Source organism: Papaver somniferum, chromosome 10, assembly GCF_003573695.1.
Source record: "Papaver somniferum cultivar HN1 chromosome 10, ASM357369v1, whole genome shotgun sequence".
Classification (NCBI taxonomy): domain Eukaryota; kingdom Viridiplantae; phylum Streptophyta; class Magnoliopsida; order Ranunculales; family Papaveraceae; genus Papaver; species Papaver somniferum.
The window spans coordinates 38,870,891-38,889,078 of NC_039367.1; the positions used below are offsets into that span (position 1 = coordinate 38,870,891).

The 18,188-nt window shown below is 36.6% G+C and overlaps 1 protein-coding gene across 1 annotated transcript; it reads right to left on the reverse strand.

Annotated features, from left to right (window-relative positions):
• Positions 1 to 10,157: 10,157 nt before the first annotated feature.
• On the reverse strand, positions 10,158 to 17,342 carry LOC113319011 (COP1-interacting protein 7-like). The gene is made up of 13 exons (XM_026567317.1): positions 16,921 to 17,342; positions 16,517 to 16,696; positions 16,009 to 16,129; positions 15,850 to 15,931; positions 15,339 to 15,391; positions 15,194 to 15,249; positions 14,884 to 15,036; positions 14,546 to 14,739; positions 12,701 to 14,289; positions 11,611 to 12,567; positions 11,003 to 11,414; positions 10,617 to 10,679; positions 10,158 to 10,515 (listed from the first exon to the last, which is right to left on the reverse strand). Exons 1-13 carry the CDS (start codon positions 16,977 to 16,979, stop codon positions 10,445 to 10,447), a joined length of 3,990 nt encoding a protein of 1,329 aa, XP_026423102.1. The 5' UTR covers positions 16,980 to 17,342; the 3' UTR covers positions 10,158 to 10,444.
• Positions 17,343 to 18,188: the final 846 nt, after the last annotated feature.

The following is an 18,188-nucleotide window of genomic DNA, read 5'->3' on the forward strand; positions in this document are numbered from 1 at the left end:
GACTGATTGGGGTTCAACTACAGTCCATACCGAAGTTAATTTAGAGTAGGCTAGTGTCTATAGCGGTTTAATACAATGTGTGTTCAATCTGGACTAGGTCCCGGGGTTTTTCTGCATTTGCGGTTTCCTCGTTAAGAAAATTATGGTGTCTGTGTTATTTCTTTTCCGCATTATATTTTGTTATATAATTGAAATATCACAGGTTGTGCGTTGTTCAATCAATTAGAATATCCGACCTTTTGGTTATTGATTTAAATTGATTGACACTTGGATATTGGTCTTTGGTACCATCCAAGTTATCTCTCTAGTATTTGATAAAGACTCGTAGATTTCTATTTGCTTGAGTATATATCAAATCGAGAGATTAAGATATAAACTCTTTGATATACTTTTTATCTAGATTGAGTCTGGCTATCTAGTTGATTCTCTAGAAAGTATATTGGAGTTTGTCCATACAGATTTCTAAGAGAAATATTGGGTGTGGTTGTTGTACCCCCACGTTTTCAATTGGTATCAGAGCAGGCAAACACGTTCAAGACCTTACAAGTCTGTGTTTGTAACGATCTGACTCTATGGACAAGAGTATTATCTCTGATAACGCAACATCAGTTCAGAGACTCTCATGTGAGCTTCAAAGTCCTGAAACTTCTGAGAAAAACTCTATCTCATGTTCGTTGACTGAATCTGCATTCGACTGGGAAAAATCTCTTGATGAGAAGTCGGATAAACTTTTGGATGACAGTGATTCATAAGAAGGACAAAATATCTATGAGGAAGTCTCTCAATACATCAAGTTGTTTGACCATGCTTTGAAAGAAAAGAAGTCAACCACTTGCTTGAGTAAGTACATGACTCCTCTTTGTCAAGAGAACAGAATATTAAGAAAACTCTTTAAAGGATATGATGGTGGATATAATCTCATAAAGTCTATCGTTAAAGATCGTGAAGAAGATGTACGCACAAAAAGGTCTGAATGTGACAATCTTCTCTGAAATCTCTTTGTGTTGAAAGAAAGACTTGCAGAAGCTGAAGCAAGATATGACTCTCAACAAAAATGTTTTGATGACAAAGAACTCAGTCTTCTTGCCAAATAAAAATCCTTGGAGACTGACCTTGCAGCTGCTCTTGATAAAGTGAAATCACTGGAAGAGAGTCTGAGAAGATTCAATTCTATCTCTACAAAATTGTCTTCTATGATTGGAGCATGTAAAGAACATCATGATACACGTGGTCTGGGCTATAAAGGAATAGACGCTCCAAAAACTAGTAAGATCAATTTTGTTAAAGCTATTGATAATTCTTCATGTGACAAACGGTTTGCAGCTTGTAATGTGTCTAAGAACAAGGATTGTGCTCCTTCTAAATCTTACATGAGAACAGCTAAGAATAATTCATTTAACAGCTATTATTGCAGAAATAAAGGACATTCTGAGCTAAAATGTCGTTTTCGTTTAAGGAATGAAAAACTTCACAACATTCTTGCATGGGTGTCTAATGAAGTTATTAAACCTGTCTCTCATATTGTTGGAGTAAAAGGCATTGTTGACAATCAAGAAAAATACTGTGATAAGTCTTTTCTTAATTGTGTTTTTGAAACAAAAAATGCCGACAATGGTAGAAGGAAGAAAGGCAGTAGAGCAACTGACTTCTTAAATAACTCTGAAAAGAGAAGAAGATATATGAAAAAGAAAGAGAGGTCGAATTCCTTGTCTCACCTTGAAGAAGGTTGCAGATCCAAGATTCCTGCTCCAGATTACATTCATATCAATAATCGAGTCTCAGAGCTTAATATCAGCATAAACAGACTCAAACGGAGCATCAAAAAGACAAGGAAAGCGGCTGACTCAGGTACTTCGTGTTCCTCTCTTGATAAAACTTCCTCAAGAAAGTCAAGTATTCCTTCTGTAAATCCTCTTGAAGGAGAAAAAGAAGCAGTCAGCATTGGTGAGCAAAATGCTCATCTAAACACAACATGACAGCTATTCAATGTAGCATTCTTCTTGTAGTTAAGAAGGATGCTCATAGTCTCAAGAAGTGTGTCTTGAGAAGTGTTGTCAAAGTTGTATGTTTTCTTTGTTTATCTTTAAAATATGTTGAGCTTCGCTCCAGTTTTTCTCTTGTAGACAATCATGATCTTTCGTCCTTGAGAAAATTTCATGTTTGCATGTGCTTCCTCAAAATAGTTGGTTCTCAACTATTAGTCTTGACATACGAACTTCATTCTCTTTTCTTTTGGTCATACCTTAAGGTCGTGACCACCAGTGCACGAACTCCTGACCCACACGAACGTGTAAAAGTCCTCCTAGGGTTTTCCCTGGAACTTATTTATACACTTGTGTGTCATACCTTGTTATACTTTTCTGAAAGGTCAAAGGGTTTTACCAATTTTTGGTGTGCACAATGAATGGAGGAAACGAAGAAGATGAAGTCAAGAAGGGGAAAACTATCGAGTTTCACGAGAATCCTGTTTTCATAACATGCTATCATGCCATCGATCATGAAAACAAACTACCAGTTCAGATGTCATCACAACTGGTAGGAAATCTCCTTCGAGATTTTGAAGTCGTACGTGAACAACTTGGAATCGCAACAAGGAATCTTGAGTTTTTGAAAAACGAACTGAAGAAAGCAACAAGGAATATTGTGTGATTATCATGAAGTTCACGATCTTACTATTAAGATTCCATAAAATGAAAAATTATACATAATTCAAAGAAGATCATATCATGGATTAGCTTGTTTGCTAAGTGTACCAGCGTTTTGACTTCCAAGCACATACTTATTTAGAACTCAAAACTACGTCTGAGAGAAAAGCACAAGTATCAGCGAAAATCTCAAGGCTTTTAAATTCATTTTTGAGTTGGTAAGGTTTTGATTTGGTAGTTTTATGCTAATGATTTTCAATCACTCGAGTTCACAAACCTTTGAACTAAGTTTGTGTATCAATAAGCTTGTAGAACTCAAAATATAAGAAAAATAAAGTCTTTGAGTTTGCAAACCAAGTACAGTGAGTTCACAAACCTTTTTTTTTTAAACTGAAATTTTCATTAATTAAGAGTCTTGTATTACATGTTGTGCATCCTCTTGTAATTGAGGTAAAATCTCATCAGAGATAGATAAAATCCAAACACTACTTAAAAGAGAGACTCTAGCTAATTTTGCTAATATATCAGCCACCTTATTTTGTTCTTTTGGCACATAGTTGCACTACCAGAAAGTTTTATTCTTGAGCATACTTTTTATATCCAAAATCAAGTTATAAATTCTCCAATCTGTGTTGAAATTTTCGCGGTTCACTGCATCAGCTACTAATTGTGAGTCCAATTCAAATATCACCTTATCAAGCTTCATATCCTCTGCCCATTGTAATGCCTCCCTTAATCCCTTGCATTCCACCTGTTCTGGACTCAATGATGTTTTTAAGAAGATGCATTTGGAGCCTCTGGGAGTACCTGCAAAATCACGAAGAATTAGTCCAATTCCTCCCATTTTAGTAGAATAGCTAAAAGAACCATCAACATTAATCTTATAAGTGCCTATAACAGGCGGATTCCAGTGCAAATTTATCCTTCTTTGTCTGACAGTATTAGTGACAATAGTGATTATTTTTAGTTTTAGCAGTTCTATTTCTAACTTGCTCTTCATAATAATTGAATTTGGAGTGATCTTCCAGCCCTTAAAGACACTGTCACATCTTGCATTCCAAATGCACCAAGCTGTAATTGTTATTTTGCGTAGATGTTCTTCTTGGATTTGATGAACTTTCAGTCTGTCAAACCATTCACAAAACCAATCTACCAGGTTTACATCATCTTGAATATGAAGACCTAGAACAGCAAACCATACTGCTTTTGAGAGGTTACAGTGCAAAATACAGTGAGAAGAAGTCTCGAACGTCTGTGAACATAGAGGACAACCATAATCTCCATTTTGAATAACATAGACCAACTTATCTCTGGTTTGCAGAATATCTTTAAGACACTTCCAAATGAATTGTGTTATTCTAGGTAGCACCGGTAACTTCCAGAGCTTTTTGAAGATATACTGCATTCTTTGACCAACAGACTGATTTGCATTTTGATCTTCAAACATTTTTCTATAAGATGATTTTACTGAGAAAGCCCAATTTCTTTCCATTGTCCAAGCCATTCTATCTGCATGATGAACATGAACTGAAATACTCAGAATTAAGCTTGCAGCTGGTTCTTCAAAAAGAGATAGAATAAGAGACTGATTCCACCCTCTAGTTTCTGAGAATAACTGATAAACATAAGTGTATTCTTGATAATTAAGGCATCCATGTTTTGGAGAAGGAGCGGTTAATAAGTCAGGGATCCATCTATAGCTTCAGATTAAGATAGTGTGTCCATTACCAATGCTCCAGCAACTGTTGTTTTTAATGAATGGAAGTTCTGGGCTGATACTTTTCCAGGACCAAGTAGAACTGGAATTATCTTTGATGTCAAAAATCTTTCCATCTGGGAAGTATTTAGCCTTGAGAGATTGAGCACATATAGAAGTATTATCTATGCACATTCTCCATGCAGATTTTGCTAGTAATGCTCTATTGAATAACTTGAGATCTCTAAACCCAAGACCTCCTTCTTCTTTTTCCTTGTTTACATTTGACCAAGAAATTGGTGGCTTCCCTTTATTAGTCTTTTTTTTTCTCCAAATTTTTTACTGAATAGAGTTCATCTTTTTAATAGTAACATCTGGCAACTTGAAACTCAACATGTGATAAACTGGGATGGCATTTATAACATCTCTCACCAAGACCTTCCTGCTTCAGACATATTTATAGAACACCATTTTGTCATTCTAGTTTCCATTTTTCCAGCAAGATTAGAGAAATGAATTCTCTTGTTTCTTCCCACAAAGAATGGCAAACCTAGATAATTTTCATCACTAATGTTGAGTTGTCTAACTTGAAGAATACCAATGATAAGTTGGCAACAAGAAGGATTTGTATTTTTACTGAAGTATACTGCAAACTTGTGAAAATTAATCATTTGGCCTGAGCAAACACTGAACTCTTCAATAACTTGAAGCAATTTATTTGTTTGAGACTGATTATCCTTGCAGAATAGAAGGCAATCATCAGTAAACAATAAATGGTTTATTTTTAGTGCTGATCTTGAAATTTTCATACCTGTGAATTGTTTTTTTTGTTCATAATGATTTAACTGCCTTGAAAAAGCTTCCATGACCAAGATGAAGAGATATGGAGAAAGAGGATCTCCTTGTATGATTCCTCTTGTGGGATTGAATGAAGAAGAAGGAGAGCCATTGATCATGATTTTTATGGAGGTAGTAATAATACATTGTAACAAAAGATGACAAAAATTTTCACAATAACCAAATCTTCTTAGAACTTCCATTAAGAAACTCCATTCCAGTCTATCAAATGCTTTAGACGTGTCCATTTTGAGAGCAAGATGGCATGTTCTTCCCTTATTTTTCTTCATGGATTTAACCAGTTCTTGAACCAAGCATATATTCTCAGAAATTAGTCTTCCACGTACATAAGCTGATTGCATAGGAGAAATAATATCCACCATATGTTTCTTAAGTCTGAGAGCAATTAGTTTTTAGATCAGTTTGTATGTGTATTGCATAAAGATATTGGCCTGAAATCTTCAGGTTCATGAGCTCCAGATATCTTTGGGATTGATGAGATTCTAGTGTTGTTGACCTTCTTGAGTAAATAGCCTGAACTGAAAAAAGCTTTAACCATCTTACAAACATCACCTCCTACTAGATGCCATTGAGATTGATAGAATCCTGGTGGGAATCCATATGGACCTGGAGATGTCCAAGGTTGCATTGTCATAAGAGCTTTATGCATTTCATCATCTTCTGGATTTTTATAAGTTCTTCATTGTTGTGATCTGTAATGCATACAAGAATGAACTGAAGAAAATGAGATGGATCAGCTGGATGAGAAGTAGATCCGATCTTTTTGAACTGAGAAACTAAGAGATTTTCTATAGTATTCCTGTCTTGGCACCAAGCACCATCTGGAGTTTGAAGAGAATCTACCTTATTTCTTACTCTTCTATAATTAGCTCTTATATGGAAATATCTAGAATTCCTGTCCATGTCATTATAAAAATGATCTCTAGACTTTTGCATATTAAAACTAGCTTGTATATCATTAAGATTGTCTATTTATTTTTCCAATTTCATCACTTCATCAGTGTTGTTACCCTGAGTATCACTTGCTTGCAGTTTTGAAAGATTTTCTTGTAGCTGTGAAATCCTTGACTGAATATCGCCAAAAGTTGTTTTGCTCCATTTAGAAAGAAAATATCTTGTATTAGAGAGCATATCAGATAAAAGATAAGCTGCAGAACCTGAGAGATTAGTTTTCCAAGCATTCATTATTTCATTTTTGCAAGTATCATTTTGTAACCAATGCTCAAAAATTTTCCAACATTTACCTGTTGTATTAGACTTATTATATAAGGACAGAAAAATAGGAGCATGGTCAGGCCCTTTTTGAGGAAGATGTATAAGTCTAGAATCAGGATAATTAAGAAACCAAACACTATTTACTAGAGCTCTATCTAGTCTAGATTTTATTTTTCCTGTAACGTGACTATTACTAGTCCAAGTAAAGGGATTTCCACTATATCCCAAATCATTCAGGTATGAGTCTTTGATATAATCTAACACTTCAGAGGCTGTAGGTTCAGTATTTGTATTTTTTTCATGAGGATTCATTGTAATATTCAAGTCACCTATAAGGACCCAGGGAATTTTAACAGAAGAACTTAAATCCTTAATGTATTTCCATTGGCTAGGCTGATCATTTTTGTAAGAGGTACCATAAACACACGAAAGAAACCATTCACCTCTACTGGGATCATTTTTAACTAAGGCATGACACATATTACTAGAGGAGTTTGAGATTTCTAAAGAGAAACCATCCTTCCAAAGAAGAATAATTCCTCCAGCTTGACCAAGGGAAGGAACAAAACATTTGTTTGGAATTTTAAGAAAACTAGTTATATTAAGGATTCTATCATCATTTATTTTTGTTTTACAAAAAAAAATAATGTTAGGCGAGTGGATATTGTTCATATGAAGCAAGTGATCTTTAGTATCTTTTCCTAGAGTTCCCTCATAGTTCCAACTAATGATTTTCATGGTGGAATAGAGTCTTTTAATTCTAAACTTGATACTCAAGTTAACAAAAGGGTTGTGTACGGACGTAAAACATGCAGATTGGGAATTTGCTAAAAAAATAATAAATGCTAAGCGTAGGAAAACTATTAATACCAGAAATTAAATTTTTACTGTAATAAATAAAGGGAAAGGATTTAATAAGAATTACCAGGTTGTTTGAGGCCTCATTCATATCATGGAGGTCCTCCACTGCTCCTGTATCCCCTTCTTCAAAGAATTCATGCTCCATATCATCTGTGACATTGGAAGATTGTAGTTTCCCAGTATTACTTTCCACGATATCTTCAGTAGAGTCCTCGGTTCTAGATCTCTTATTGTTCCTTATTTCCCACTCTTCAAACTGAGCATCTTCTATAGCCTCTTCCTCCATTTTCTTGCGACTAGCCTCACAAATTCTTTCCAACATAAGATCAATATCTTAGCAGATCTCCACTCCATAAGCAACAACAAGTTCATGAAGATAGTTAATATATTGATCATGAGTAAACCTTTTAATCATCAGATCATGTGCTATATTGGGACATTCCTCTTCATTGTGATCAATGACAAAACAGTTAGGGCAAAGGTTGTGTGGTTTCCTTTCCCAGTGAAATCTAATCCATGTAACACCTCCAGCAGCAGTGTTCCACCAACCTCCCCTGTGAAGTGGTTTTGTTAGATCTATTTTGATCCTAGCATTGATAGTTGTACCAAAAGATGGCCTGCAATCCTCAGGTACCGCAGAAATTTTCTCTCCTAATTCTTCAATAGCTTCATTCACCACTTCAAGAGAGTGATTTTCAGGTAAAAGGTTTTTAAATTGAAGATCCCATTCTTGATATTTAAAAACTAAGTTTTTGACTGGAATGGCAGCATCATATTTCTGTAAGTTTAAATGACTTTTGTTCACATTCCAAGGGCCCTTTTTGAGTATGTCATTCATAACTTCTACTGTGACAAACTTGAATAAGAAAATATTCCTATCAATAGCACGAACTTCCTTGACTCTGAAGCGATTCCATAGAACGATAACTCCTTTCTTTACTGTGTATGTCTCAACAGGGTCTTTTGAGAAGACCTTTCCAACCAAAGTAGTACCCCATTCATCTGTAGCTTTGATGATAGCTGACTTAGTACCAGCGGCTCTTCTTAGATTTCTTGAACCAATATCACGTATTTGTGTGTTTTGTATTTTTCCAGTGATTGCTGAGATTTGAGAATTCGAAGAAGAAGCCATTTTCCTTTGGGTGTTTGAGATAAGGTTTAGAGGTAAACTGTGTTGCAGCTCTTCAACAGGATAAATATAGCTAATATAACTAAAATTAGTTATGATCAGATAATTTTGTTTCCCTAGATAAGTTGAAGAAATATTCTTGAGTGAATGGAATATTGCATAAGTGTATCAGAATTAAAGTTGAAAGGAGTAAATTTCGGCTTATGACTTGGTAAGTAACAGTTACGTAGTTTCATAGGGGGGAAGTTTGAGATTTTGAATTTTGAATTTTCTGGATCCAAGAAAAGTTGCTGAATCGGAACTTGAATCGTTGAATCCTTGAAGTTTTCATTTAAATCATAAACATAATATAGAAAGTAATACCGGTACATACTGTAAAAATCCATCTTTGTAAAGATTTTTGGCAAAACTGCATCATAATATGTTGACGATATTTGACTCGTTGATCTACATTGTAGTAGAAGAAGGAGGATAACTGAGACTGGAGTCCAAAAATGGAAGCCCTCCATGATTTGATGAAATAAGAGGCCCTGCACAATTTAGTAATCCATTAGAAGAGATAATTCAGATAAAAGAGAAGAAAACATATGAAAAAACAGTTTAAAATTTTTGAAGAAAAAACTAAAAAATCAAATTCTAGGAGATGGAAAGAAAAACTAAAAAAGGTTATTAAACTACTAGATATCAAAGTTTAATCATGATTAGGGTAAACTTCATCAAGAAAACAACAAAGATTTTGGAGAAAGAAGGAAGAAAAGATTTCACTGAGTTAACTCAGTTTTCACCCGATTTGCGGAGCTACTCGTTTTGAAGTTTGGCTTTGTTACTTCGATTCTTAATTAGCTTGTTTCCGTGAGTTCACAGGCCTACTCTTGAAAGTTTCTCGGGAATTTTTATCTTTTGAGATCGCGAATCTATCACGGTGAGTTCACGAACGTATAGAAGAAAAACTTCTCCTGAGCTATATTGTCATTTAAGTTCGCAAATCGACATAGGTAAATCCGTGAACGTATAGAAGAAAAACTTCTCTTGAGCTATATTGTTATTTAAGTTCACAAATCGACGTAAGTAAATCCGCGAACCTAGTACAATAGAATTCTCCTATGACTTGAAAGCACTTGATAAAGAGATTTTACACGCTCTAAGAGGAAGGAGTTTTTTAAAAATAATGGTGGTGACTCGAAAATGTAAGGAATATAATACTTCATTACATGTAATCTTCTGCTTGGGTATTAAAAGCCAGGTGTGTTTTTTTTTGTTTTTTTTTTTGTTTTTTTTGTTTTTTGTTTTTTTTAATCATTTTTTGCTTGCTTTTGTTTCTGGTTTGACATATGCATATTAGTTTGTTGGTCAGTCAAATTTTAAGATACTAGCTATGCAGACGAAATACCAAATTACAAGTAAAAATCAATGAAAATGTATTACCATCAGAAGTTACACAAGTCTAAACTGAATTTGAAATCTCTGTCTTTGACTTTTATGTACCTTCTTTGTCAATAAAAACAATTTTGTTTCTTCAGAACAGAGCCTCCACAGCTCAGCCGCAAATACCATGTTACAAATCGTAAATATTTCTTGCTGAACCAGGTGTAGAACTTCTTTCCATCAAAAATAGTGTAGAACTTCTCGGTGTCTTCCTTGAACTTCTCGGTGTCTTCATAAATTTGCTCAGGTCTAACAGAACCAACTCGGGTTGGAGAAAAAATCTCTCTTTGTCCACATATGTTAGAATTATGAGGGAACAAACACGCTATTTCTAGATCGGCACTGGTTTAGCACTGCTGAAATTACGAGCTTTAAAAGAAGGGGAAACTTAAAATGGTATATCAATTGAAAAGAAAAAAATAATTACATTCTGCTTTTGCTCTGGAACTCTTTTCTTACACACTCCATGCATCTTTCAGCCTCGTAAAGAATATTATGGTTAAAAACTTATAATTGGTAGATAAATAGAGGCAAAAAAGAATATTTTAATTGTTGAACAAGAAAGTTGGAACCAGTAGAGGCCACTCTACAATGGCTATATCCCTTGCCCATTGATCAAGTTCTTGACTGTTTCTTTTCACTTGACTTGCTCCTAAAGGGTGACAATAAAGAGAAATGGCGAGAAGCTGTACCGAAAAAAATGAAATTAGAACCAAAACAAAGCATTTTTCTCCCTTGGAAGTTGAGTAAGCATATCTAATGAACCCAGAGTAAAAAAAAGACTCACCCTTCTGCGGAGTGCTGCCTGTTGGGGTTTCATTTTGAGAGATGAGATTCTTCAAAGTATGAGCTGTAACAAAAAATCACCAACACGTGAGCAATGGAAACAGCTGAAGGAAATATAGAAGCAAAAACATGGATCTCACAGTAGTAAATGTTTTTGTAATTTCGTATCACAGTTGGGCATCTACTATGCTTGAGGAACACATGAAATCAGAATACAAAGAAGTAAAGGTAATCTGAGGTTGAAATTTGATATGCTTCATATCCAGTTGCAGGTTTATAATTGTTTTTAATATACTGAACACAGTACTATTCAAGAGCATAGAAACTAAGGGCTGTTGAGGATATGCATGACCGAATCATTTACTGTGTAAAGACGAGATGTATTACCTTCATCGGGCTCAGCTGCACTTACTACGCGATCATCAGCAAGGGTGCTATCTGTGCTCAACCTATCTGATTCGACAATGCGTTGGTCACTTGATGAGCTACGGTTCTTCCTTCCTAATTTTAAAAACCGTTTAAAACCTTTGGACGATTCCTTTCCATGATGATTATCTGAAGATTCCACTATTTGTTCAACAGAGGTTGGAGCTGTATAATCAGATATATGAGCCTTAACAGTTTCATTACCATCTGCTATTGCTTCAGAGCTTCTTGAGGGAGCTTTTGTGTACTGGACATTTGTTGTACACGGATCCTCCAAAGATGACACTCGAGCATAAGGAGCTTGATATGGTTTTTCTGCCACACTTAAGGTCGAGAATTTTGACAATACTTCCCCTCCATAATCTGCTGGGGCCTGAAAATAAGAAAGATGGATAAATTACCAATCACCAAGCTTTAGAATAATGAAAATATGATTCGTGGAATAATAAGACAGTGTTTACAATTAGGGATATACTTTTGTGTTGAGTCATATTAAAAAAATAGAGAGCTCCTAAATATTAGCCGAAGGATGAGCTAAAATAAACCTAAAAGAGAAGCAGCTTGCTTACCGTATGAACTTGATAACTCGGTAACTCATCCACATGGAGGTCACTGGCATCACAAATAGTATCGTCCGCAGTAAGTGGTGAAGCTGCAGCATGAATAGCTGCATACTCTAGAACCACTTCAGTCTTATCCCCTATTTTGTCAGATCCGTTCCTTATCTTCATCCTTTCTTCAATTTCTTGTACAACAAGAGTAGGGGGGGTATCCCGTTCAAGCATCACAACAGCTTTCTCAATAACTGGGTTATCGTCTACATCGTTTTCATGTAAAATCTTCCCAATACTTCCTTTTACGCTGCGACTTCCTGATGTAATTGCATGCGTGCTTCCATTTGCTTTCTGCATCGCTTCATTTTCCATTGGTCTGTTTTGAGGAATATTTGAGGACACTCTTGGTGTTTTAATCTTCAGCTCTGGAAGAGTGGCGGCCTTGGTTTTGTCAAGGCTCATAAGTGCGGTAATCTTGTTACTCTCAGACCCATTAGATACTCTGGTCTTTGATGATGGATTGGATCTTTGAGACTTTGCTGAAGAATCATCCAGACTTTTGTTCATTCTAGGTTCTGACACTCTTCGAATTGGTCGTGTCGCTACTTTTGCTTCAGCGATGAGATCATTATTGATTTTCTTCAGCTCAGGTATTGATGACACTGACCGGCTTAATCCATTACCAGCTATTCTACCACTATTGTTTAATTTATTCGGCTTAGTTATCTTTAACGAATCCCTAGATCCCACAGATGTAGTTCTGGTAGGCAACCTTTGTAATGGAGACACCGGACTGGGCTCGGAATCACAGAATTTGGAACCCTTGTGAGACGTTGGGGAAAGCTTTGGTAGTTGCCGTGGTTTGAGCTGAGATGGCAATGTAGATTCAGCTGCCGTAGCACCACCTCTTGCTGCAATTCTCCTTTGACGCTCTCTTTTCAAAGCTTCCAATCTTTTCCTATCTTCCTCATCCTGAAATTGGAGATGCCAGTAACATTTAGAAACAAGGTGAAAGCCATTCGCTATTTATCTCCAACCCATTTACAGATTTCTCTTAAATGTGTTGAATTTCAAGTACCATGTTAATAAGCTAAAAAACCGGTACCTTCTCTTTCTTCATTTTCTGAAGATCAGCCTTGTAGGCCCTTAGCTTAGCTGCTCGTGCTTGTGCGTCATTGGGTGGGGTTAATTTTGATGGCTTTGCTTTCCTCAATGCTGCCTCGGCTCTCCTTTTCTCCAAACTACTTTGCACACCTTTCAACTTTTTATCCTTATGTTTTGGGTCTTCATCAACAGTCACAAAATCTTCCTTGCTTCTGCTCTGTGCCTCTACAACCTGCATTTCATAGTCTAAAGCAGGGTCATAACCAGTAGACTCTCTCTCACCCCCCCGCTCTGGTAACATGCTCAAGTCATCTGGTTCATAGCTGGGTAGGTTTCTACCCATGTTGCCCAAATCTTCTGCACTTTGAGGCCCTGATGGAAGCTCGGAGTCCATATAAATTGTAGTTCGACCCTGAGTTCCAAAATGATCTTGTGAGCTCGACCTTAAAGGAATTATAAACGACTCATCACTTACATTGTATGATGAGTTTCCGCCCAAGTTATTTGCAGAACGCTCAAGTCCATTTTCATTCAGGGGATCAGACAGCGATTCAACGTAATTTGAATGTACTTGCCTATGAATCACGAAGTCATCACTAGCTCCTCTTTTATAACTCCCCCTTACACCTTCTATTTCAGAACAATTTACACTCACCTGGGCATCTCTGGATTCTCTATTGAACTCTCCCTGGGAGAACATAGAGCCATCATCTGACGTCTTCAACGTGCGAGCAAGTTTTCCATTAATTGCATCACATTCGGCTGTTCTATGTTCCTGACCCTGATTCATATCTTGTCCATAATGAGGAACTAAAGGGTCAGGCCATGTTCCATTTGTCTGCCTAGTTACTTGAGCCTCCTTTTCCGAAGAAAACATGGCTTGATCATTAGCAAATGTTTTTTTATCATCGTCCCGTAACAAAGCAGTCTGAAAGGCTAGCCAGTGTCCACCATCTGTATTTTGCCCATAACCTGCAGCTCCATTATCACTCGAATCCCAAGCATCAGTGGACTTAGTTCCCCTCTCTTCACTTTTTGAAGCTCTCGGAGAGTTCTTATCCTTCATCACAAAATTGTCAGCCTCTTCATCAGTTTCACTGCTAGAAACAGACTCTGTTTCACTAGCAAATGTATCTTGCTTCTTCGAAGTGATATAATTGATATTTCGGATGACAACTGTGCCTGATTTCTTGTTACCTGATCGACTAGACTTTCTACGAGAGTGCTCCCTGTGGGAACCTTCATTCTCAAGCTCCGAACCGTCCTGAGATCTTTTGGTCGAACTACCACCATCCCAATTATCTAATTCAATACTACCATCTTTACTGTCCATGGAGTGTCTTTTCAGACCCATTTTTTGAGGAGTATGAAATCTGGGATCCTCCATTGGTGGATAAGGTGGATGGAAATAGGGGACACTTCCTGGATAATTGTAGTACGGAATACCTTGCATGGGATACGGTTGATAGCCTGGTGGAGCACCTCGTGGCGAGTGAATAGGCCATTGAGGGTACATAGGATGCTGAAACTGGCCTGGAATATAGTCGTGCTGCCCTGGTGGCACTTGTGTATCCACCGAAGCCCTATTATCTGTTTACCATTAGAAAGAAAAACTTTATTTTGGAGTACACTTAACCTGAAATATATGCAAAGACGCAATGCAACAGTGCTGTAGATCAAACACTAAAATATGTAAATGATCAGAAGTTTTCCAATGTCAAAAGATGGATAACTTTAACTTTTAGAAAGTAGCGGTAGTCACCCAAAAGGCATTTAATGGTCCTAGATGTGTATCTACAAACAAAATTGTTATAACAAAATGATATAATAACATTGTCCTATTCACCTCTGACATTGTCTGAGCTCAGATCTGCTCTGGCATCATTATTAACATGTCCGTTAGTCTCTATTCCCAACTCAGATTTTCCCATGGGGGAGAAGTCTGATCTAGTAGACATAGCTTCAGATGCTTCAATTTCAAGCCACTGGCCAGTTTCATGCTTTACCTTCCATAATTCGATAAATCTCAAACACGCATCCCTGTTGCAAACATAAGAGGTATTCATATTAAGAAAAAGAAAATGTTTTACTTCTTCTCTCAATCTATTTCATAAAAGTAAATGTCAGCTTTACATTGGTGAGATACCCTAAAGTAAAAGAGTTGCATATAAATGAATTACATACATTAAACGTAAGGCCCCAAAACATTCTGCAAATGATACCAAGTATGGCATGTCATCCATGTCAAAACCAGCAGCTACGGCACGGGCAAAGGCCATCCCCTGTTCCTTTCTTAGGACTGTTCTACGTGTCTCGAGCACTCTCAAAAGCTGAATTCTGGCAAGAGAAAATGAAAAACATAAGATAAGAGATGTATGTTATCATCATTCAACCCTTAAAAGTCAAAGGAATATACATATAAATCAAAGCATGATAAGAAATGGACAACAGACACGTGTATCATAACATGCAGCTTCATCTAACCAGCATGTACCTTGAGTGTTCTTCATGGATGGTAGTTCTATCTGATAGAGGTGTCTGTGCTTCAGGCTGTGAAAGAAGACAAGGAACTCAAGTCAGAATTGTGGCCGAAGAAGTCATCAATTGTAATATCATGAAGGCTTGGTGTACACAAATACCTGATACAGGACAATAGCCTTCTCTGCATCAGAGTCAAGTGCAGGCTTGCTACCTGTACCACACCACGTGAATATATCGGATCATATTAGTTGCATAGAATAGTATTCAGCTCTGAAATCAAACTTGAAGAGGCTTGTTAATGAGTTCATACTGTATGAGAAAAAGGAGAGCAGAGAATAGGAATGGATTTCTGGTCCAGTTCACTAAGGCTTCTAAGATTATCACCATTACACATTACACCTATAATACTGAGATGCCCAACTTAGGCCACTCATCAAATAGAGATAAAGAGACAAACAATTTTTGGATTGACCACCATCACGTGTTATTAACCATGTTGAAAAGCCAAGACAGATATTTCATGATATGGTGAACTAAGAGAGGTTGGTTATGAAAACAGATTGTCCAGACTTTCGAACAAGTGACATCAAAGTCATATTAGAATGATAAAAAGTGCTAATGCGATAACATTTCTCAAATAATTTATTTTACATGTTTTTGCTGTGATACCTTTAATTGCTAAGGGCTGTTTTGCTTGATGCTCTTCCACCTTTTTCTGAGACGCCTCCGCGTTTCTCTGAGGCTCTTCCACCTGTTGCAGGGAAAGAGTTGGAAGCGGCTTCTTAACAACATATTGCTAACATGACTCAGACACATGTTTGTACTTACAGTGATCAATCCCATATTCTCATTGGTTTGAACAACAATTGCCTTCTCAATTTGCAAGATCTCAGATTCTATGGTATTCACCCGCTCTAAAACCTCAGGAGTGCTCACGAAGCGTATAAACCTGGACAAGAGAAGCCTATTATTAGTAAACAATTCATTAAGCAGATCAGAAGAATATTTTAAAATAGAAATGAATCATCTGCCAGGGAGATCACAGATTCCTTCAAATTTGTCTTCTATAGTTCACTCACCTTTATGTATACACTCATTTATCTCAAGCATCTAGCTTAGATATACCCAGGTAAGGTTAAACAACAACAAAATGCTCACTTGTTTTACAAGTATACAAAATTAACATGCATTTCAAAATTTTGAAAAAACTGCAAGAATTCCAAGCCACCGCATTCATATTAAGTGGAAACACATAGTGGACCACTGTACTCAAACTTCATCTGAGACTGAACTGAATAGAAAAGAACCAGAAAATTAATGGTGGCAATTCACAAACCTCTCCACAGTGCCCTTGGTAAACCATGAAGCATCACTACCAGCATTAGGTTCTAGCGTAATTGAATAACCCCCTTTGTTAATCTGATCTTGAGCTGTCTTCAAATGAGCAAGAAAAGGGTTTAACAACCCAGATGATACTTTCTCTGTTTTTCCATTTGCAATTATAACCAACTCACACCTGATAATTGAAAAAACACCACCAAATACAGATCAAATTTTACATAAATCATACTCAAGAATCAAACGCGTTAAAAATATCAATTTTCAAAATCAACGCCGTTTTAAACCCTAAAAACTCATGATAATGTCAAGCAACCGCAGCAAAATCACAAAAAATCCACTGAACCATTAATAGTAGTATCAAACTCTGGTATGACCAAAACGCTTAAGAATTACTACTACCTAGTTCGTGTAGGCGTGAGTTGAAAAACCAAAGAATCAAGCCGAGTTCCGGACTTCATTGAATATACAATTTCCAAATCCTTGATAGCAGAACTGAACACTAGATTCTCTCGTTCAAATCCAAAACATCTCAAATGCAAATGATCATGAGAAACGAAAATGGACTTTTTTTTTTGGAACAGTTTGTAAAAAGACTTTAGTAGTAATTTAAGGATAAAGTTTGACAGACAAAAGAAAGAAGAAGAAGAAGAAGAAGAAGAAGAAGAAATATATAAATAAAGTGTAGCAGAAGGAAAAGAAAACAGCTTCAGAATTTTAGCTTTAATGGCAGAGGAACGAATTAAATGTGAAGAGACAAAGAGAGAGAGAAAAGACGAAGAAAGTTGTGGGAGGCTTGTTTGTCTTTGGATTCCGACTGGAAACCAAGAAAAAAGAAAACAGATATATCATCATTGTCAGTGATGAAATCAAATGAAGGGGTATTTTAGTCAAACTCAGATAATAATACCAAAAAGAAGGGAATCCCATTCCCATAAAAAACTCCTGTGGAATGATCGGCCCTAGAGATGTTTTTCTTGACTAATCTGCCCTTCTAGGTAGTGGAGTGAGTGTGGTATGGAAAAAAGGAGGTCTCGCAGGTTTGACTTATGAGATAAGATTATGCTCAAGATTCTTAGGTTTATCGCTTAAGTCATGTTTGATTAAGACTTGAAGAGATTTAGATGGCACCATATCTTAGATATAATCATTGGTGTTGGAATTCCTTTAAAACCCTCGCTTAAGGTGCTAATTTTGTTTCATTTTAAATTTTAGGTTGTTTGTTTCATACACACGATTGTTTTACTAAATAACACTTGCCCACGTTCACGATTGAATTAAATTGAAACTGCAAGTCAAAACGACCCCAACTCCACCCACAGTGCCCAGCAAAAAAACATAAAAGAAAGATGGCCCTTTACCCTTCCCGTGCGGCCTTATAAGTTATATTCCATATCCTTCGTCAGCGTTCGAAGTAATCATGATCATATTATTGGTTTTGGTTTGGCCAAAAGTTTGGCTTCCATGAAAGGAGGGACATGTTCCAAAAAAAAAAAAAAATCAAAAGGAGTGACTTCTCCAAATGCGGATAACTCTTTCGGAGATTTTCCCCTTTATGGTGCGTTTGGCACAGATGGAGTTGAGGGGGAGTTCAGTCAAAGGATGGAGTCAAGGGTGGAGTTTAACCTAATGAGTGTTTGGCATGGAGTGAGTTCCAATTCTAGGCAGTT

Bases quoted from the DNA above. Each gene is read 5' to 3' on its own strand.
- LOC113319011 (XM_026567317.1), bottom strand. From the start codon at position 16,979: ATGAAGTCCGGAACTCGGCTTGATTCTTTGGTTTTTCAACTCACGCCT. The intron at 15,932-16,008 runs GTAAGTACAAAC...TCCCTGCAACAG, and splicing joins AGAATATGGGATTGATCACT to GTGGAAGAGCCTCAGAGAAA. The intron at 10,680-11,002 runs GTAATACATCTC...TTTTTGTTACAG, and splicing joins TGCAGCTGAGCCCGATGAAG to CTCATACTTTGAAGAATCTC.